This window comes from Culex pipiens, chromosome 2, assembly GCF_016801865.2.
Source record: "Culex pipiens pallens isolate TS chromosome 2, TS_CPP_V2, whole genome shotgun sequence".
NCBI classification, from domain to species: domain Eukaryota; kingdom Metazoa; phylum Arthropoda; class Insecta; order Diptera; family Culicidae; genus Culex; species Culex pipiens.
In genome coordinates this window covers 538,004-560,458 of record NC_068938.1, presented here as the reverse complement: position 1 = coordinate 560,458, position 22,455 = coordinate 538,004, and the positions used below count along the sequence as shown (strand labels likewise).

Sequence of the window (22,455 nt, the reverse complement as noted above, 5' to 3'; positions counted from 1 at the left end):
GACGATCAATAGATCAGCTCAACACAAAAATATATATAAAAAATAAAAACATCTTTAAAGCTTTTTTTTAATGGCAATTTCCAAATTTTGTAAATCCCAATCCTCTGATTTTTTTTTGTTCGCCATTTTTTTTAATTTCTTATTTTTTGTTGTCCCTAAAATTATATATATATGAATTTTCTAATTTTTTTTATCAGTTTGATATTTTAAGTACCCGAGCAGACGGAAATAACGTGGGAATAACTTTTTTTGATATTTGAAAATACTAGGCCAATAACATTTTAAGTTATAAATAACAAGTTTTGTTATTCGCCGTTATGATTTTTATGTTAGTGAATTGTTATTGAAATAAAAAACTAATAACATTTTTAGTTATTCTTCGAACAAATCTTTGTTATTCCTTTTTGTTATTTGAACAACTAATCCGATCATCCCAATAACAGTTGGAGTTATTTTTCCATAACAAAAAATGTTATTCCAAAGTTGTTTTGGCTCTCAACCATACCAATAACAAATTTTGTTGTGATAACTTAAACTGTTATTAAACTCTTGTGCAAAAATGGATTTTTTTTTTCAAGTAGATTCCATAACATTTTCAGTTAATTTAACAGTATTTGTTATTGAAATGAATTTCGTTATTACCGTCTGCCCGGGTAACCTTTAAATTAGGAGTAGTAGTTTCTGAACTTTATGTCGTTTGATTGCTTTTTTGTTTGAATTATAGATTTAAAAATATCTAAATTTTGAAAATAAAAAAGATTTCTTTTTGGTTTTCTAGATTAGTTCGATTTATTCCATTTTATTGTTTTTAACATCAAATTCGAATTCTGCGACTCCATTTTAGTTAAATTTGACTTTTGAATACAAAAAATGTATTTTTCAATATTCCATTACCGCCATCTTGAATTTAAAAAAAAATATTTTTTTAGCTCGACAAAAAAAATAAGACATTTTTTACTGATTCGATTATCCGAAGTCATTTTTTCCGAGGCCTTCGGATAACCGAGTCTGGACTAGGGGAAATATACCCTTTCTAATCAAACACCTATATTCGTCATATGGAGAGTTTGATGCTCGATTAAAGCTCCAAAAATACTATTTAGGCTGTAAACTTATCAGCAACAGTACCGCCTCGAGTAAGCACGCAAATGTATGCCACTTACTGACCAAAAAGATCAAATTTAATGCACTTTTGATCATAATTTCTATTTTGCGAGACCATTTCTCATCATTTTGGTGGCACACACATCCACACGCAAGATCAGAGGTTAACTGCTTAACGAAAGTCGCCATCAATATCTTTTCACTTGCGCTAACGATTTCAAAGCGCTTAAGATATAAAATTGCTTCCAACTACCGGCTACATGTTCTTTTGACCGTTACTTAGTCACTCACTTGAAAAATAATCCCGAAACATGTAAATAATTAGCAAGCGCCATCAAAAAACAAACGCGCTAAGTCTTTTGACGTTTCAATTTTGACCATCCATTCTAATCGAAGGCTGAAGAAAACCGAGCGAGAAGCGAAGGCAAATAAAGAACAAAGGGTGGCCACCAACACCACCAGCAGCGCTTGTGGTGTTGCCAGAAAACTTTCTCTATAAATGCTACTTTTCGTGAGTGTTCGCTCAAAATTTCATCAATTTTGGCAGCACGAAGCCGACGCAAACGAGCGTTGGAAGAAAAAAAGAACTAAGCTGAAAATACAAAAATGGGCGTGGCCCAATGCACATGACTGGTTAGAATGCGTTTTTGAAATATTTCTTTAAAATGCTTGTAAAAGGAACAGCATAACTTTTAATAAAAGTGAAAATAAACAGAAATGTTCACAAAAAGTTGCTCCACTCGTTGGTGTACTTGGTTTTACTGAATTTCAAGGAACACTCCAGATTATCCAGCATCATTAAAACAAGACCGCTTATTAGGGTTAAAATGGGTTTATTTCCCCTATATTCATGTACATTTTGAACTTTCAATTCAATTAAATTAATTTCATAAATAAAAAAAAATAATTCGCATTTTCGTATTTTAACAAAGGATTTGGCAAGAGAAAATACTTTTAAATAGCAATAAATGCCTGGGAAAAGTTTAAAAACAAAAAAGCTAAAACTAGACATCCGTTGTAGAGAGCAAAAATCTTAGATATCAGAATTTTATGTTTTTTGAAATTCAATATTTTTTAAAGTTAAAGTTTTTTTTTAATTTTAAGATTTTTAAAAGAATTTTTCATTTTTTTATTTTCAACTTTATGAACACTTAAATTTTTTAACATTGTACGATTTGTAAATATCAGAATTTCATATATTTTTAATAATTCTTTTTCCCTAGTTTATAAATTTATTAACTGAATAAATGCAATTATGACATTTTTTTTTTTAACTTCATGTAGACATTTTGGAATATTTTCTTTGTTTTTAAAATTTTTAGAATTCAAAATTGTTAAAATTTCAGATTTTCATTTTTTTAATTTATTGAACTATTTGCGAGGCCCAGAATTTTAAATTTTTAATTCCTGTATTTCGTCGCTTTTAACAATTTGAAAATTTCATGGATTTTTTAAAGTTTCAGAATAAAAAAATCTAAATTTTAAAATGTTGTATCAATGTTTGTCGATCTTATCGAATAAGGACATTTATTTTTTTTCTTTTTCAATTTAAATTGTCTTAAATCATTTTATTTATTTATGAATTTGTTTACTGCGTGTTTTTTTATTTTCAATTTATTTTATAGTGATTAAAGCTTCTACATTTCATAGTTTTGCGAAGTTTTAACAGTTTTTTAACATACAAAAAATAAGATAAAGATTTAATTTTTTTGTTTTTCTTTTTGTACTATTTTTAACCTAAAGTTCCGAGCTCGTAATAAAGGGGTCATTTCCATTCAAGTACTTAGTTTTCAAGCTTGGGATTTCAGGTGTTTTGTTTTTAAATTTCATATTTTCTAAACTTTCTCAAATTTTAAAATAAGTTTTTTTTCTTAACTTTTCATAACCTTAAAGCTTCAGGAAATTGGGAATATTCAAACAAGTTACATATTTTTTCTCAGACTTCAGATTTCTGGTGTTCATTCTTTAAGTTTTTAAATCTTTTATTAGAATTTTTTCCCTTGATTCTTTTTTTTTATTTTTTATTTATTAATTCAAAAATTTATTTAATTCTTTTATCCTATAATTTACAATAATCAACCATACAAACTAACAAAACCCCGCGCCACTCACCTCTTGAAAGTCCTGGTCCTTGCTCTTGGCGATCTGCAGCACGTACTCGATCGCATCGGCAAACGGATTGTTTCGGCTCGTCTGCCACTCGATCGTCAGCACACCTGCTCCTCCTGCTCCTCCTCCCGCAGCCGTCGTCTGACCCGTCGTCAGATGGGTGCTTCCCTGGACAATGGTGTTCAGATTGCTAACGCTTCCGTTGACCGACGAGGGTGGATGGGCGGGCGAGTTGTTGCCACTTCCGCCGCCGTTCAGTGGTTCGATGTAAACGCGTGGCGCTTTGATCGTGTTGGGCGTGGCCGCACTCGTCACAAACACGAAATCCTCCGAGTAATCGCCCATGCCGGCGTGCTTGGTCTTGACCGCTATCCGGAACGTGTACGGGGTGAGTTCGTGCAGTTTCATCACCTTGCAGGTGCTTCGCGTTCCCGTGTACACGTTCTGGTACTCGCCGGTGCGGGCGTTTTCCAGCTCGACGTAGTACCGGGCCAGATCTACGAGGTTCTTGCCTTCGCCCCAGCGCAGCTTCAGGTGCGAGAAGCCATGCTGGATGCACTCCAGCTTTGGTGGTTTCGGTGGCAGTGGTGCTGTGGTGAATTTGATGTATCCGGAGAAGGGTCCGGTGCCGATCTCGTTGACGGCCTGTATCCGCAGCTTGTACACACTCTCCGGGTGGAGGTCTTCGATGAGCAGTTCGTTGCGGTTTGCTTTTTCGGCGAGCGTGGCACTGGCAATGCTGGCCGCTTCCGACGCATCGTCCTCGACTTCTTCCTCCTCCTCGGGGTCCGAGTCGTCCTCGTCGGCATCGGAGACTGCTTCGTCGTCTTCTTCGTCGCGTCGTGCCGATCGCTTGGAGTGATCGCCGCTTGTGCGGGTTCGCGTGCTTCGGCACAAGGTTGAAGCGGCATCGCTCGTAATGACCCGATCGCCGCACTCAATGTTGTAATGGGTGATTTGGGATCCGTTCGATTGCGGGGTCTCCCAGCAGATAAGTATACTTTTGGCCGTGATTTTGTGCTGCCCGAGGACGGGCACGTTGGGCGGTGCCGCGGGCGTTTTTTGCGAGAATGTGGTCGAGTAGCGGGAACTGCCGGCACTGTTGACCGCGCAAACCCGGAAGTGGTAGTTGGTGAATGGTGCGAGATTTTTCAGCTCAGCCGTTCGCTGCTGGCCGTGATAGACGGTTTGGAAGAGCGACTGTTCCGCTTCGGCGTCCGGTGCGGTACTCGACTGGAGGATGTACTCGCTGATTGGCGCTCCGTTGCAGTGCGGTTCGTCCCAGATCACAGTTAGATGGGTTGGCGATTTCAGCGTGATGGTCAGCTCTTTGGGAGCGTTTGGCGGTGCTGCTCCCGCGTGGAAACTGTACTCTTCGGACCACTCGCCGGCTCCGATGCGGTTGTACGCACGGACCTGGACCGTGTACATCTCACCCGGTCGGAGGTCTTTCACTACGCAGAAGAGGTCCTTGCCGCGATAGCACGATTGGCGTGTTTTGTTCGTCAACTCGACTTCCATTTCGTACTCGAGGATTGGCGCTCCGCCGTTGTAGTCCGGTTTGTCCCACATGAGACAGGCGGCGTACGGCGTTGGTGCACCACTGCAGTACGGTCGTTGGGGTGGCCGTGGGGCGACCGGTTCCGTCGTTACCGTGGATGGTTCCGAGAAGGTGCTTATTCCTCCGGGTCCTTCGCAAAGTACGCGGATTTGGTACGCCGTTCCCGGGCTAAGCCGCTCGATCATCGTTTCCGACTCTTTGCCGCTGTATATCCGTTCGTACATTGCACCGGAGCTGATTTCCAGATGGTAGAGCTGGATGTCGGCACCGCCCGTGTCCATCGGTTGGTCCCACTTGACCTTAAATGCTGTTGCGTGAATCTTTCCCTTCACCTGAGGTTTCGTTGGCCGGCCAGGGCACGCCGGCAGAGTCTTGAACACCACCTCCTTGCTGAACGGACTCTGGCCATTTTCGTTTTCGGCCTTTACCCTAAATTGGAATGTCGTTGCTCGTCTTAAACCTACACACTCGTACACGGTGTCCATCCCGGTGTAGATGTTTTTGTACCCGTAGCCCAGGTCCAGGTCGTTCATTTGCAGCGTGAAGCCTTCGCTCGGCGATCGTCGCTGCCAGGCCAGTTTGAGCGAGGCGGCCGTCGCGTGCTGCAACGTTGGCGGTGCCGGTTGTGGTGGCGGATTGCCGGCAGTGTTGAATTTGACCAAGTCCGAGTAGCCACTGCGACCGTACTCGTTGACCGCCGACAGCCGGAAGATGTAGCACATTGACGGGTGCAGCTTGTTCACGGTAAACTGTTTGCCCTTGGTTTTGCACACCTCGACAAAGTCGCAGTTCTGGGCGTTGATCAGGTGGATCATTCCGTTGTACTTGCCGTTGTCGTACTCCAGGATGTAGTTGGTAATGTGCGACCCGTTGTCGACGGCGGCGTTCCAACGCAGCTGCAGCGAGTTCTTCGTTCGGGCAATCAACGTGGGCGTTTTGGGCGTGTCGGGTTCGCACGGCGGAGTGTTGAACGTGGACGCTTCCGTCGGTGAGCCGTGCAGCTGCTCGAGGTAGACCTGCAGCCGGACGGTGTACTCCTGGCCCGGTCGCAGATCCTGCACCATACAGCTGAGCGAGCTGCCCTTGAAGATGCTCTTGTACTTGTTCTCCTTGCCCGGATCGCTCAGCAGCAGCTCGTAGTGCAGGTCGTGCACGTTGAACGGGAGCGACTCGTGCGGGGGCAACGGACTTGGCGCCGCCCACTGGAACAACGCCGATCGGGACGTAATTTCGTTGACCTGGGGCGACGGCACCGAGCTCAGGTGTTCCACGATGCTCTGCGTGTTGTCGTCCTCTTCGTCCGGCATGCTGGAAGACTCTTCACCGTCCTCGGACGTGTCCTGCGAGGACGTTCCGTTACGGTGATGTGGCTGCTGCTGCTGCTGGTGGTTCTGGTTTGGGTTCTGCTGCTGCGGATGGAGGTGCGGATGCTGTTGGAGCAGTCCCGGATGCAAGTGCAGCGGGTGTTGTTGATGCAGTTGAAGGTGTTGCTGCTGCTGTTGGTTCTGCTGATGCTTACGTGCGTTCCCGTTGACCTCGGTGTGCTTTCGCGGCGAGGGCGGCAGCTGCGTCGTAAGGGCGGCATCTGTAAAGAATTCCTGTAAGTCTCACAGTACCAACTCCACAGTTGACGAGACAATACTCACTCAGTACTTCGCGGTGCTTCTGCTCGAGCTTTCGCAGCAGTTTGGTGTGCTGCCGCTGGGTTCGTTCGTCCTTGTGGTACTGGTTGTTGTTGGAGTGGGGCGGTGACGGCGAGTGGGTCACGTTGGACTGCTGGGCCCCGGCCGCCGTGTGGATGGTGTGGGTTCCAGCCCCACCTCCGGACGCCGCCGCCGCCGCCGCAGCCTGTCCACCACCCGTAATTAGGGGCGACTGGTAGATGTGGGGTCCCCCGGGACCCGGTCCCGCCTGGTAGCCAGCGGCCAGCGGGTTAAAGTACTGCGGTGTAGTACCATTAATCTGTCAAAGAGAGGAGGAGAAAAGGAAGAAGAGAGTCAGTACTGCTGGTGCCAACTCATCAGGTGTTCGTGGCCACAATAGATTCGATACCTTAAACACCACCCTCACCCTCGGCGGGTCATCACTGGGGCGTCGTTCCATAACACGGACGACGAGGACGGTGATGTTATTTCAGTAATTAGTAAACAAGGGATAAAAGGGAAAACTTTTGCTTTTCTTGCAAGTGAGCGAGAGATAACACGTCGTCGTACACGTCGTGACCAACGGACTCGTTAGAACTGACACGTCTACCGGCCGGCCTCCGTTCCAGGAAAGCTCCTCCTTATCAACAAGTGCCTCCACACAAAACTCACACAAATAGTCATATCATTGCAAATACAACCATCCAAGCAACCACGTAGCCAATGTTTATTTGCAAAGCTGTTTTCGCCCGGGTTTTCATTGCTACTCGTGCATTACCGAGTCTCTCTCTCTCTCTTTCTGGCAAAGTCGTGTTTGTGTTTGGGATCTTCCGAGACCGGAAGGGAGGATGGAAGAGTGGTGCGCTGCTACCACGGCAACTCTGTAACACGTCGCCAGATTCATCAGCCCGAACGCGAAAGGAAGCTCAGTGTTGTTTAATTAATACGATAATAATAATCTCAAAAAATACAGCAGCACTGATTATTATACAAGTGCGTGCTATTTTTAGGGCGGATTTTCTTCTGAGAAGTCGGGCGCTTCTGGGTGTTGATGATGCTGATGGTCCCAGACGAGACGACGTGCTCGAGAGTCATAACAATCATCGTCGTCAAGGTGCGTGGGATAAGATGCAGCGGCGGTCGCAGTCGCATCTTAGCCATTTAGGTCATGTCTATAACATAAGCAACTGTTACCTTACTAAAAAAAAATTGCAAATTGGTGACGTAAACAGGAGGATCCGTCATTCATGATTTTACGATCCGCACAGCAAAAATCTTGGCTGGAAGGGAAGGTCAACCGGTGTGGGGCCACGAAGAAGATTGTCTCGTCAGCAATCGTCGCCGTTGGTCGTCGTGTAGCGCTGCCGGTTTTAGTGGTTTTTCCCACAACCAGTTGAGCTGCAGCTGAGCCACCACCACCGAACGAACGGTAATTGGCTTTGCTGTTGTTGCACGAATATAACTTTTTTATTATGGCACTGTGTGTGAATACACCTTTATTAATATCATTCGCGATCGCGATTTGGCGCGCAAAGTATTAGGTTGACCAAAGCTGGCCAATTTGACACGACTCGCTGTTCAGGAAGCTCCACTTCCGGATGTGTGTGATCAGATTATGATTACTGGTCGGGCCTGGCCAGGCAGTGGACAGTGGGTTCGCATTCAATTTGCTTGCTTGCTTGCACTCACGAAAATGTTTGCAATTATGAACCAACTGATATTGAAATGTCGTGGGAGAAATTTTTGTCACCTGAGCAAATCTGCACCAAAACCGGAAAGTAAATTTATTTGTATTTTTATAATTTGACCTAAACTTTGTAGGGGCTTACCTGTGACCAATGAAGCCAAGTTGCCAATTTGCCAGCCAATTGCATTCATTGTCATTTATACAGGAATTGACTCATAATATTGTTTTGCTTTAATTTTTGCAGCTGTCCATACAAAAATTGTACATAAATATTTAAATATATTCATCTTTTGAGGAAATTTTCTGATCGATTTGGTGTCTTCGACAAAGTTGTAGGTATTGATGGAAATCTTTAAAAATAGGTTTACACTAAATACAAAGTTTCCCAATTTTTAAATGATTTATTTTTTACAAAAAAATCTCCAAAAATCCTGTTTTTTTTTTAATTTTATTTATCTATTTTTTTAGATAAACCCGAAACATTGAGCCATAGAGAAGTACGAACTAAAATGTTGCCGTCGAGTAATAATTTTTAAGAAAAAAAAGTGTTTTTTGAAAAAAGAAGAAAAATTTGGCCCAAACATTTTTTTTTATTTCAGTTTTTGATGTAAAATCAAATTTGCAATCGAAAAGTGATTAACAGAAAAGTTGATATAGTGCGCCTTTTTTCGAGATAAAGTCACTTAAATCTTAACTTTAACTAAAAAATTAGCTTAAGATTTTGAAAAAACCTAAAATTTATCGAAAAAAAAGATTGAAGTGCTTATTTCTGAGATTCAGCGAATAAAAGAAAAATAAACCATTTTTCTTATTTGTTCGATTGGCTGATTTTTTTTTAAATCTAACCCACTGCCCATGTTCGCATAAATGTCCCATATGCAAAAACAGCAAGCTGAGAAAAACGCATTTGAAGGCTACGTGTTAAGTTTTTGCGAATAAACTGGATTTCCTCCTGATTTCTAGAACAAAGTACTGGATGTTATAGGCTTTTCTGAAAGAGGACACGATTTTGAACCAATCTGCATCAATAACTCAAAAACGAAGAAAATGCATTTGGGACATTTATACGCTCAGGGGCAGCCCAGCCCTTGAAAATGTGTGTGTTTCAAAAAAAAGTAATTTCTGATTATAAAATTTAGTTTCATTTTTTAACAATGAAGTGTACCAATTTTTCCGAGATATCTCGAGTTGAAAAAGAAAGGCTAGAAAGCTTTATAATGCTTATAACTTGAATAGGGTGTACTTCATCAAAAAATGTGTTAAGTCATTTTCAACTGTAAATTTGGTATCATATATTATTTTTTTTTCTTCTAATATTCACATCTTCTTTCAAAATTCGAAAATTACAATAAAATACTTGAAAGAAAATCTCTTGAAGGTTCTTCTTAAAAGTTTTTCTAAACATATTAGTATATTCTTCGATTTTTTTCCGTTTGACAACAAAATTAACGAATTTGTAAAAGTTAATGAGAAGGCTCATGGTGAAATCTGTGCAAATTTAACAAAATTTAATTGCCAAGTCACCGTCCCTTTTTTTTGTTTCAAAATAGTTGAGACGTTGGTGGTGATTGGTGTTGGTTCGATTGTCTGTAGTTCTTTGAAGAACTTTGAAAAATCAAGGATTCAGATTACCGAGTCTGGACGATATTTTTAATCAATTAATTTGTATGAAGAAATAAACATCAACTTAAAAATCCGGTGACAAGTGCTCAAGTCTATTACAAAACAACAACCCCAAAGAGAGTTCAAGGTTCCCTGGGTAGTGTGTGCTGCTTCACAGTGCGGAACACGAAAATTGTTCACCTGACGGCGACAAAAATCTGTCTCGCAAAGAAGTGAAAATAGCACCGAAGCTGAACACTGAACACAACAATTACGTGGTCTACAATGATCTACACTGGCCCACACACACACACGTGTGTGTAATTTGAGGCTATTATTACAGGAAAGGTTTGATTTTGTGGGCGCCCTTTTAGTTTTGATGGTGACTGCATAAAATTTTACCCTCAAGGACGCCACTGCCAAAAGTTGTTGTCGGTTTTTTTTGTGAATGAGTCGTCGCTCTTTAATTGTCACAATGCAAAAAGTTCCGCAACCGCCCCAAAACATCCGGCTGTTTTTTTACGCCCGTTCCGTTTGCTTGGCAAGCTTCGCAACAAAACAAATTACCACTAGTCATTTTTCGTGTTTTTTTTTTCATCTCATTTCGGCGTTTGGCGCGGTATTGTTTGATGCCCATTTTCTCTGTTTCTCTCTCTTTCTGACGAACGCAAAACCGGTTTCATTTTGGAGTCGCGAATAATACAATTGAGTCGCACTGCAGAAAAACCCTGAATTTGAAATTAAAATCCGTCACCACAGTGCCGAAAAATCCCCCTTTTTTTGGAGGAAAAGTGCAGCGTCATAGAGTTTAAGCTTTTGAACACCTTCACATTCCGTGGTTGGTGGATTGAAGTTTATTTTTTGAAGAGGAGGAATAATTTGGTTTTGTTTCATTTACATCACATCAGAAAAGAAACGATTTGCAATGTCGTTTTTATTCGGTTGATGGTTGTTAAGTAGATAGATTTCACTTGGAATTTTGCTTCAGGTCAAATTGAGTTTGAATTAATTTACTATAGTTTTGAATGGAATATTTGTATTTTTGTCATTTTTGTCATTTTTGTCATTTTTGTCATTTTTGTCATTTTTGTAATTTTTGTAATTTTTGTCATTTTTGTCATTTTTGTCATTTTTGTCATTTTTGTATTTTTGTATTTTTGTATTTTTGTCATTTTTGTATTTTTGTATTTTTGTATATTGATATTTGTGTTAGATATGTCATCCCGTTCCCCTTAAGAATTTTAGCAAAATACTTACAAAATGTCCATGCAGATGATGCTGGACACCGCCCTGGCCGAGCTGCTGGTGCTGGGTGGAGAGGATGACGTGCCGCAGCGTGCCATTTTCGTCCACGATCTGCTGCATGACGTGGCCCGGCGGAACCTGCACCGGCATCGCCATCGGAGGAGTACCGTTCTGTGACACCATCGGCACGGTCACTGGACCTGCAATTGAATAGAGAAAAAGAGAGTGAAAAGAATTAGTTATCTCATTTTATCGATGTCAAACGAAAACATTCTGGAACAAGTGCCAAACATTACAACACCCTTCTTATTATACTTCTTCTGCTTCCAGCCCCAAAATTTCATTCCTTGTTCACATATTTGTCCATTCTGACCTAAATCTTGCCCATGTTTACAAATGTGTGTACATTTTTTCTTCTTTCCCCCTTCAAGCTGGTGTTGGAATCGAAGTCAGAAATCAGTGCCTGCTGATCATCATTTTAATGACGATGATGATGGTGTTTGTTTGGTCGGCGGCGCCCCAAGCTACTTCCCAGGCCATATTTTGTGTCGTTAATTTTTTTTTCTGTTGTTTCGGGCTCCCCCCCTTTCTCCGGCTGACTACGACTTAAAGTTCCCCGTTCAATGGCCTCGACGGACGACGATGCACGCGGGAAACGTACTTGACTCAATTTGGAGACAGTCGACGGCCGTCGTTGTCCGACGGTGCCTTCCCAAAAATCACGTCTTCCCGCCCGCGGTTCCGAAACGTGCATAAAAAAATGGTGAGTCCCGTTTGATGCAATGCACTGTGGTGGAAAGGCGTGAGAATGGTGGACAAAGCAGTTTATTTTTTTTTTATTTATCAAAACGTTCAGCAATCTAGAGAATTTGAGATTACTGTGGAGAATTTCCCTTATCCTCTTAATCGATAAGGCGAGCATTGTCATGTCCCGTTTTCCAATGCTATGCTATGCTATGCAAACGAACGGACAAATGTGGACAAGGGACACGACAAGACTCAGCGGAAAGGTGAAAAATTGTTTGCAAAATTGCGCTGTCCATCCGATGGCGCGTTTATTGAACTCTTTTGTTTACGTTCCACCGCAGAGAGGAACGAACCGAAAAAAAAAATCTGGGATAACTTGCCAGCCAGCAGCATCCCATCATCATCGTCGTCGTCGTCTCGCTCTTTCGAGTGGTCCAACACCAGCATCATCCCGGCTGACGAACGAACAAACTGCGATTTTCATCAATTTTGCTTTTTTGACACAAAAGTGATTGACCGTTCTGGGCTCCTTCTACTCCTCACTCTACTCTCTCACCAAATTCTTCGAAAGTATCCCAAAACCGGTTCCCCTCTGGCGAGTGGGAATTTCTGCGAGCGTCCGTCCAAAGGCCATTTTTTCTGGTCGTGGGAGCTCCCACCGTCAGCCGGTCTTCCAGTTGGCAACAGTTCGCGGCGAAAGAACATCATCAGTTGGTTGGTACGGGTGCGTTCTCTGGTGCTACGAGCATTGCTAATTGATGGCAGAAACGCGAATGGATTCTGTGATTGCTATCTTTGTTCGTGCGGTTGACATTCACGCCGCCAACCCTACAGTACAAGCTGCGTGAGCCGGTTCAGGTGGTTACAACTGCGCGGATCATCCGCTACTTATTCTGCATGGTAATAGAGTGGTTTGGGTAGTAACATAACTCATTTGAGGAGCTTCAGAAATTAAAATTAACATCTAAGCAACCCGGGCTGAACAATCATCACATATACATGACAAAATCCAGTCTGCAACTCGCGAATGTCAAAAATTCAATGTTTTTTTGTTTATTTAAATAAAATTTAGACAAAAATCCCAAAATTTCGTCACCGTAGTAGTTCCCGAAGTTCTTCATCGAAAGCCTTTTTCCCCAGAACCAAAAACCTAGCAAAATTTCCAGAAACCCATTTCAACCAGCCACGCCAACCGTCTCACGACCGCGACTTGGTGGGCTCGCACTCAGTCAGCATGCAAATGCGCGAATGGCTTTTTATTGTGTTTATCTTTGCCGCCAACATGTTACCCAGTAAAGAAAGAAACAGAGTGAGACTGTGGAGTGGTGATCCATAAAACAGACACCCGGGACGACGAGCGCCAGAACCGGTGTTGGGGGTTGGAGGTCGGTTGGAAAAAAGGCAAGAGATAGAGTGAGTGCACACACATGGACGATGATGACGACAATCCAAACTTCGACGACGACGACAAGGACCGGCCAGACGGTCATTAATATTTCGTGTGTAGACTATACACTACCGACTATGCTGATGTGGTCTCGATGAACTAACTAACCGGCAAAAAGAGAGAAAAGAAGAAACGATCGACAACTAGAACACCAACAACATCGACATTGGAGAGCAAACAAACACAGGCACAGTCGATGCTGGACAGAAGCCCCGACAGAATGGAGAAGCAAAAAAAAAAGAGCATAACTAATCAAGGTCATTATTTGCACAGAGTACAATCAACTCGAACTGGTCAACCCGGTTGGCTGGTTTGTGTCTCGACTAAAGCCAGCAGGTAGTCACTTCTTTGCAAGAGCAATTTTTCATCCCACGTATCAAGTTGTGAGATCATATTATTAAACGCCACCCAACCCCGTTACTCGGATGGACACTTTTTGGGGCGATTACTTTGCTGGTTACGGTCATTCAACTGTGTTTTTTTTTTGTTGTATTTGCAAATCGTGAAACTCCGGTCCAGTCAAGCGCCGATTAGTCGCGGAGTGAATTCAAATCTGATCGTTCTATTCGGGTGGGTGCATTCGTTTCGGTTTCACTAGTGATGGGAGCCACAAAAACCTAGCGGGCAATTGTTGTGTGAAGTGTTCATTCATAAAAAATGGGGGTTCAATGTTCCCGGCTTTTGAATTTCCCGAGAAACGGGAAAAATATTTTTTAAATCCCGGGAATTCCCGGTATCCCATGTTTTTCAAGCTTAAAACCATAGAATTAGCTCAATACTATTCATTGGTGATAAACTTCATTCGAAACTAGGATAGAAGTTTCTAGAAAGCATGAAAGATTTTATTTTGTTCTTTGTTGTGCTTTGGTTTTTAAATGCACCAAAATTTCTAATCCAATGTGATTCAAATTAAATAATATTCTTATCAATACCTATTTTTATTATTTTAATGACAATCTTTTAAAATGTCTTACATAACAAATAAAAAGACAACAAATAAAATTATACCAGCCAATATAATATTTTTGACAAGTGTAAACATTCATGTTTTATATATATAAAAAAATATCTCAAAGTCAACTTAGGGAGATCTGGACTACAGTCTGTATAGGTACAGGAGATTTTAGAGTAATTAATTCGAAGATCGGTGTATTAATTGTTTTGTTCTGTTCCTGTTTTAACCGAAATCAATCAAAACATTATGCAAAAAAAGACTAAAACAGCTGTCTTATTCGATACATTCATTTTGATTTGCCTAAGGCCGATGCAAATATTTAAAAAAGTTTTTGTCCCTCGGCCCTGGCCGAGGTCAAGGGGGGGCAAAATAATAAAAAAATATAAAAATTTAAATAACAAACCATAGTCTTCACATTTAAATGAAAAAAGTGTTTAAAAATGCATTTTACACTAGTTCAGTTGTTTTGCAATCATTACTTTAAGAAAAAATCTAAGATCTGACAAGAACAAAAATTGTATCGAAAAAAATAAATTTTGCATCGAAAATTTTCAAAAAATCTTAAGATTTTTTAATAAACCCAAACATACTAAAAATGATGTTAAACGCAGGAGAATGTATTTTAATTTGATTTCAGTTGGTTGCACTTGAATTTTCATTGAAATTTTGAAGTTTATTGTAAAAATATTTTTTTGCCCCCTGATTTTTCGGGCCAATTTTGAAAGGGGGAGGTGACAAAAACTTTTAAAAATATTTGTACCAGCCTAAAAGGTTTCATGAAAAATAATTTAAAAAAATATTTTTTTTTAATTTGAAATAAAAAAATATATCTTTTCATAAATTAATAAAATTAAATAGTTTTTTAAAGCGCTAGGCAATTTACGGATCGGTAAATTTTATCAATTTTCGTTTCTAAATCAAATTAGGGGAAATTCTCGTATGTTTTTCAGGTTGAGCACTCGCTCCTAACTCCATCCAATTTGCTGATTTTCATTATTTAAACAACTAACTTTGCAAAACTTTTGATAGTAACTTGCTTGCTCACTTCCTATTAATTACTGGATTTCAGTCGAAAACGTATTTAATGAGTTGTAATTTAATGTCAAAAAGCTGATATGGCAACATTAGAGGCACGCTGGAATTAGTTCCCCTAATGCTGATATACGCCTAATATTTTATTTTTTTATCGTTGTTCAAACCAATGTCCTTGGACAAAATATAAAAACATCCCGGGATCCGGGAGTCCCCGGTTTTCGAAAAATTCCGGGAATTTTGTCCCGGGATTTCTCGGGATGGACGCACTAGTTCCTTGGAATCAACTACACAAGAAGAAAAGAGTGCAAAAAGTTAAGATAAAAACATTATTTCAGTTATTATTCTTAAAAAAAAATCAAGGTTCTGGGAAATTGTTTAAAACATGTTTTAAACAAATTTCTTTTTATTTAATTTTAGGTTTATCATAATAAATTTTGAAAATATATGATGATTTTCAAGTTTATGTGGCTTTTTTGAAAAGACAAATAACATTTTTATAAAAGGTTGAATAAATTTTTTATGGATTATTTTGTCAGTTTAAAATTACAACATATTTCAAAGATTTTTACGATCAATGAAGGCCATGCTTTATCCACATTGTCTACCCGTTTTCACGAAAAAAAAAACGGGATTCCTGGGGCTATTAGATTTTTGATGGCTTGATTTTTAAGTCCTTTCATGCTAAAATACATTAAAATATACATCATTTTATTTCCAAATTTTTAACATTACGTTATTTTCAAAAAGCATAGGAAAAAGAACATTTAAATATTTAGAAAATTACTAGTTTCAGTGATTTAACTTGTGTTATGTGACATGATCAAAAAAAAAATTGTCGGATTAACTTTGGTTATGTTTTTGATTAACATTCTCAATTTTTCAACTTGAACTAAGTATTAAGTAATTTTAGCAATGTCTCGCATTATGTGTTGACCCACTTTTTAGCATCTTAAAAGCTAATGGTTTTATGCTTATATTTAAAAATGTGAAAAACACTTCCAAATAGAAAATCTGAAAAATATTTAAAATAGCATATAGGCAAAATATATTAATTGTGGGTTTTGAAATAACAACAACAAACAACAAACAAAATAAATGTTGATGAAATACTGAAAAATAAGGCTGGTACAAATTTTATTAAAAGTTTTTGTCTCCCACTAAGCAAATGACTGCAAAACAACTGAAGTAATGTAAAATACAACAATAAATCGAAAGTAAAAGTTAGGCAGTAGAGGGTTAAGTTAAGCGCACAAGACGAATTGATAGCAATTGATTTGAAAATTGTACAAGATATTACAAATTTCCTCAAGAGCTTCACAATATTTTTCAAAGTTTGTAGAAAATCCCCGACATTTCCAGACAATTTGAAAAAAATACAAATTATTCTAGTTTTTTGCAGATTTTGGATGTTTCCCGAAAAAAGTAGCAACACTGTTATAGCTATTTTAGTTTTTTTTTAATTTAATTTTTGTTTTGTTGGACTTAAAACTGTCCAAAATTAACTACAAAACTATTTGAAATTTGAAATATTCAGTAAATTGAAGACTGTTTGATTATTACCAAGCCAAGCAAATTTGACGAAGACAATTTTATATTGTAATCTTCGAGTTAACTTACAAAAGTTAACAGCAAAAAAAAAGTTTTCAAACAGCAGCATTTCAATGTTAAGTTTAAGAGAAAATTACGATTCAAAGGGTTTGTTGAGAGTAGAAAAATCATTTTGTATATATAATTCGACCTTCTCTTCCGGAATAACTTTCCGGCATAATGTAATTTAAATGTTTAAAAAATCATTCTTTGAATGTGGAGCAGCAGCACAAAAAACGTCGAATTTTAAAGTGAAAATTATTATTTATTTTTGTCTTTATGTGAACAAAATATTGACTATTGGTTACATTTTGTAACGGTCGACGTCGAAGTCGTATACATTTCTTAATTGAAAAAAAAAAACAAATATTTTTTGTTGTGGTGAACTGATTTTTGAATGATTCTCAGTCCAAAATATCCTACACGGAGAGACTGTGCCCAGAAATTTGAACAATTAAAATTGTTGATTTTACCTTCGTAAATTTTTAACAAAAACGTAGTTATGAAGCAAAACCAAATTTGAATCATAAAAATTGAATTGAATTTCAAAATTAAAAATTACGCCGCCCTCAAATACCAGTCATCGTCACCCACCTATTATCGGCCTGTCAAAAGCCATTAAAAGGCAGTGATTGAGCGCCAATTAAGCGCCCGAGAGTTTCACCGAAAAACGCAACGCTCAAGTCCCAATCCCGCCACCAAACTGCAGCATTGTCGGCAACTGGCGTGCGATTTTTGTTTTAGTTTGCTGGTTTGGGCTCTCTCAAGCATCGCGCGCGCAATTTTTCAGTGTTGTTTCGAGAAGAAAGTTTTTTGCTGACGCTTTTAGTTGCGGGTGAGTGAGTGAGAGGGGAAAACGAAGAAGATACTAGAAAAGTCGGGGCGACGCAACAAAACAACAATCATTGATTCCATTTTATTCCATTACGGCGAATTGTGTTGTATGTTGCTTTTTGCAGTCAGAGTCGGTGTAATACATACGACGCAGTTACTACACACATTATCAGCTTGACCGACCAGCAAACTCTTCTTCGTCGTCGTAACGTGATTCCGCTCTATTGTAGTCACTTTCCTTTCACTTGGGTTGCAACAAGTGGTTGGTGTTGGATAAGTTTCGATTAGATTATTCGCATTTATTTTCGTTTCGATTATAAACAAACATTTGCCTTTTATTTGATAACAAATCAAACGGATGGAGAGGTGCTTTCGAAATGTTTTAACCTCCGAGGTCTCGGGGCGCGCGCCTTATCGCTTGCTCGAGCTTGGAAGTGATTAAAGCCGGCTAATGATGTGTGGCGGCCACTTTTTCTACAACTTAACGAACGGCTTAAGCCGGGTTACACGATCGTTTGTTGATATTCGTTCGTTCTGGGGTGTCGAGTGCTCAATTACCCCTGTACTGAGTATTACTATTATAGCTCCATCTACAATAACAGAAATTCACTCGTTTGCAGCGATGCGCAGATAGTGGGTTTTTCTAGGAATGTCGGAGGAATTTGTTTTATTTGCTCAATCCGAACCAAGGTGCAAAGGGCAAGCTTCGTAGAAGAGGTCGCTTAGCTGGAAGAGTTTTTTTTGCTTGCAAAGTTAGATTTCCATTGATTGATTGATTGATTTTACTTTTTTAAAATCTTTCAACAATTTCTTGATTTTTTGGCTGTACGTGTACAGGTTTTTGAAATATTTATTTTTCATTCCTTTTGGGCAAATTTGAAAATAGTCATTATATAATCATTGAGTTAAAGTTGTTGCAATAATTTATGATACATTTTATATCCTTACTCGAGCATGGGTAGCAAGGGAAATGTGTAATAGTACCTTTCTCTGGTATCAATACCAAATTTTGGTATTCCTGGACCCTTTAAAATTTGTCTTAAGGATTATGCAAGAGTAAAATTTGGTATCATCCAATGTAAGGTATTGTTTTGATATTGCAAAATTGTAGAATTTGTTAATGGTCGGACACCACATTTTGGTATTATTTTAGTATTTAAGTGTTTTATCAAATTTCTCTGAAACTATAGGAAAATTTTGACCAATTTTGACAAAATAATTAATTTTAAAACCGGATATTTCAAACTTGATTTTAAACATTTTTGATATACCCCCTAAAAAAATAACTTGAAATTATGGAAAAAAAATTAAGTCAGGATACCACATTTTGGTATTATTTTGGTATTAAAGTGTTTTTTTCAAATTCCACTGAAACTATGAGAATTTTTTTACAAATTTTGACAAGATAATTAATTTTGCGCTAAAATAACTTAAAACCCAAAAATGTTAAAGATGATTTTCATTTTTTTTTATAAACCCAATAAGATTTTTGTTTTAAATCGTTGAAATTTCTCTAAGTCGGGATAACCATTTACTTTGAAAAACGAGTCAATTGACAGATTTTTGAATTTTGGTGAATTTCAATCCAATTTCATTTTAATAACATTTATTTTTCAATCTTGTTATTTTTCAGAAGCTTCAAGAACTTCATGCACAGGCCGTTCATCCATAACAAATGTATTCGATGTGGGGAAGAATATCACCAAAAACAACATGGAATCATCAGATGAGTAGATTTGGCTGTTGAATATGAATCATTTCCGTTTTTTCACTAACTGCAATTGCTGCATTAAAAATGACATGAAAATACCAAATTTTGGTATTACTTGTGCAAATACCAGCGACCAAAACGTGCCCTTGGTTGCCCATGTATGTGGAAGACCACAGGAATACCAAAATCTGATTTTCCAAGGGCGCGGGTATACCTAAAAATAAAACCATGGCAATACCAAGTTTTGGTATTCAAGCAATGTTCAAAAATCCAGAATACCTCAACATGGTATGGAAATGGTTTTATTTTGTGGTATTATTTTACCCTTTCAAGGAAAAACATGGAAAAACATGGTTTTGGTATTGTTGTGCCCTTCCACATACAAGATTTTGATATGATTTCATGGTATTATACCATATATTACTGGGCAACCAAGGGCACATTTTGGTCCCTGTTATTTTCCCGAGTAATACCAAAATTTGGTATTCCCGTGTTATTTACTCCTGCTCGAGTAGTTATACAAATGTTCAATCATAGAACTTTAACCCAAGCAATTCCTTCATCCATGACGAAAATTCTCCAGTTACACTGCAAATCTGCAACAGTTGCGTGCTGTTCTGCTCGTTTACCCAGCTGAAATTAATATCCCAAATCAATTAAAAAAGTGCACCAAACTTATATCACTCAGCAACACGAAATGAGAGAAATGAGAAAAGTGCAATACTCCTTCTGCTCGATTCGATCCACGGTCGTTTACAAAACAAACAAACCGTAAATCATCGAGCAGTGCAGTGTGCGAGCGCGGATTGTTTTCCAATGTAACTTAATTATTATATTGCTCGAGCACACCACCATCATCATCATTACCATCATCCGCGCCCCATGATCGTCAAAAAGGTTAGCCAACCCAGCAAAACGACTGTGAAATTGGAATCTAACTCCTCGACATTGTGTGTGTGTGTGTTTTTGTGTTTGTGCAATAAATGCCACTTTCGCCCTTCGACGACGACGCCGGTCGACTCGGATAACAACACTTGACGACGACGACGACGACTTCGAATCTTCCAAGCTGATCTTGATTCTGATCACTGCAGTGCAGTGGAAACTCAATAGCAATTGCACCACCATCCACCACCTCAAACCACACCAAGGTAATCTGCCCTCCCTCCCTCCCTGGGAAGAAGGAGGATCACGAAGATTTCGTGTGGTGGTGGCTGCACTGCAAATTGCCCAACCAAAATAGTGTTTAATTTCAGCAGAAAACAAAAAACTTGCATCACTCGCATTTTGTGATGGCGATAGGGTGGCCCATTAGGAGGGCTGGAAAGGGGGGCATGGTTGGGGTAGACAAAGTGATCACTGCACATCTCTCAAGCCACGCGAGGGCACTGTGGGATTATTTTGTTTTGGGGTGGAAGATTGACAGCAACGCTATGGGGAAACCATTTGTTTATAATTAGTGTTTTAAATTACTTAATCCACCTTCGAGGTTGTGGTTTTCTCCATGATTTTCAAGTCTAGATAAAGCTTCGAAAGTAAATGTTTTTCAACGCAGAATGGTTCAACGCGAAATTATACAATTCCAAATCGGTTGGCTTAACTATGGTAGAACAAGAAAAAAAAAGTTGAATTTACAAAAACAAACAAAACTCGAAAAATGATCTGGGAATTTGTAATCCAAGATGGCGCCCAACATGGTGACGGTACAATATTGATAAAAAAATTGTTGGTAATCAAATATGTAATCAACCTCTCGATTCCGACTTGTCTGAGGTCTATCGGGACTTGAAAAAGAATCGGTGACTGACAGCAATTGCCTACTATTTGACAGAGCTCGGGAGTCAACTACTACGAAAAAAATGATGGTAATATTCATCAGGAAATGGTGACAGATTTTGTGTTTGAAAAAATATCTAATATTGCATCATGGACTGGTTAATTATCCTCAATTTCTGATGATTTTTTATCAGATACAATTTTCTAAACTGAATCTTAGTCAAAAATGAGGTAATATTCAACCAACCACATTTTCATCCTTCAAAAATTCAACTTTTTTGTTGTGTATCATTTCCTGATGAATATTACCATATTTTTTTCTGTGTATCATCAGCGACTCGATCATTGGATGTTCACTGAAAGCGCCGGCCGTGTTCGACATTTGGATGCGACCGCCGAGCGACACGACGACACTTGTTCTTTTTCTTTCTCTCTTTTCCTTTCTCTGTCCTGCTTGTGGTGACTGCAATCATTTGAATGCAGTCATTGGGCCATGTGTTCAGAATCTAGGTAGATCGAAATTTCTGATGAGGACGGAACGAAAACGAAAGACGAGCTCTGCCAACTGTCACAAAAAATGTCGATTGATCACAAGGTTGGCCTGAACTCAAATTTTATGTTTACAAAATTATGAAATGAAAAATATGTAAAAAAAATATAGTGTTTTGGAATCGGGATGATGTCAGTTATCCATTCAAATTATAATATCATGAAAATTTTCACAAAAATACGTATTTTTCCTGTATTTAGAAAATGCATTTTTTTTCTCTATAGAAACCAAAAATATATTGTAATTGCAATATGGGTATGAAATTATTGGAGTTTTTTTCATACATTTAGAATGTTGAATCATTTTTTCAAACACCCTAAATTTTTCACTAAACTACGTATTTTCCAAAAAATACTCGAAATTTCCGTTTTTACAATATACAATACATATCAAACGATCAGGTTTTTTTTTTCATACATTTCGAATGTAATAACAACGTTTTTTAAAAGTACTCAAAATTTTCACAAAACTACATATTTTCAAAAAGTACCGTAAACCGGGGTGACTTTGATAGGATTTCAATTTGTTTTTAGAATATTTTCCAACAGGTAAGGTTTTTCTCATGATTATTATTTTTAAAACATGTACTGGGGTAGACCACACAAAGTCCATGCACTAATTCGGAAAAAAAGTTTTTTCAATAATGTTTAGAAAAATAGTTACGTTAAAAATTCTTAGTTTTGATTCCGGGGTGACTTTGATAGTCATAGTTTTTCTTGTTAAAATCATATTTAAAATGATCAAACTTTATTTGTACGCTAAATGTACCATCACTAAAGTAGCTGATATAGTTTTTAAGAAAAAAATCATTGTTTATATTAAGTTAACTAAGTGTATAAGCTTTTTAGCTAAATACATATAA

The 22,455-nt window shown here is 38.7% G+C and overlaps 1 protein-coding gene across 4 annotated transcripts in view; it reads right to left on the bottom strand.

Moving 5' to 3' along the window:
* The window catches only part of LOC120419069 (fibronectin type-III domain-containing protein 3a), an 81,965-nt gene that overhangs the window by 8,418 nt on the left and 51,092 nt on the right, over positions 1–22,455 (bottom strand). For 3 of the 4 annotated variants that reach the window (XM_052708472.1, XM_052708471.1, XM_039581652.2), the window contains 3 exons: positions 10,964–11,151; positions 6,421–6,736; positions 3,217–6,359 (listed from right to left, as the gene is read on the bottom strand). In XM_052708472.1, the coding sequence (XP_052564432.1) occupies positions 3,217–6,359; positions 6,421–6,736; positions 10,964–11,151 (3,647 nt within the window). Of the gene's footprint in view, positions 1–3,216; positions 6,360–6,420; positions 6,737–6,826; positions 6,986–10,963; positions 11,152–22,455 lie in introns of those variants that run through there. The other variant, XM_039581653.2, reaches the window with a different exon arrangement.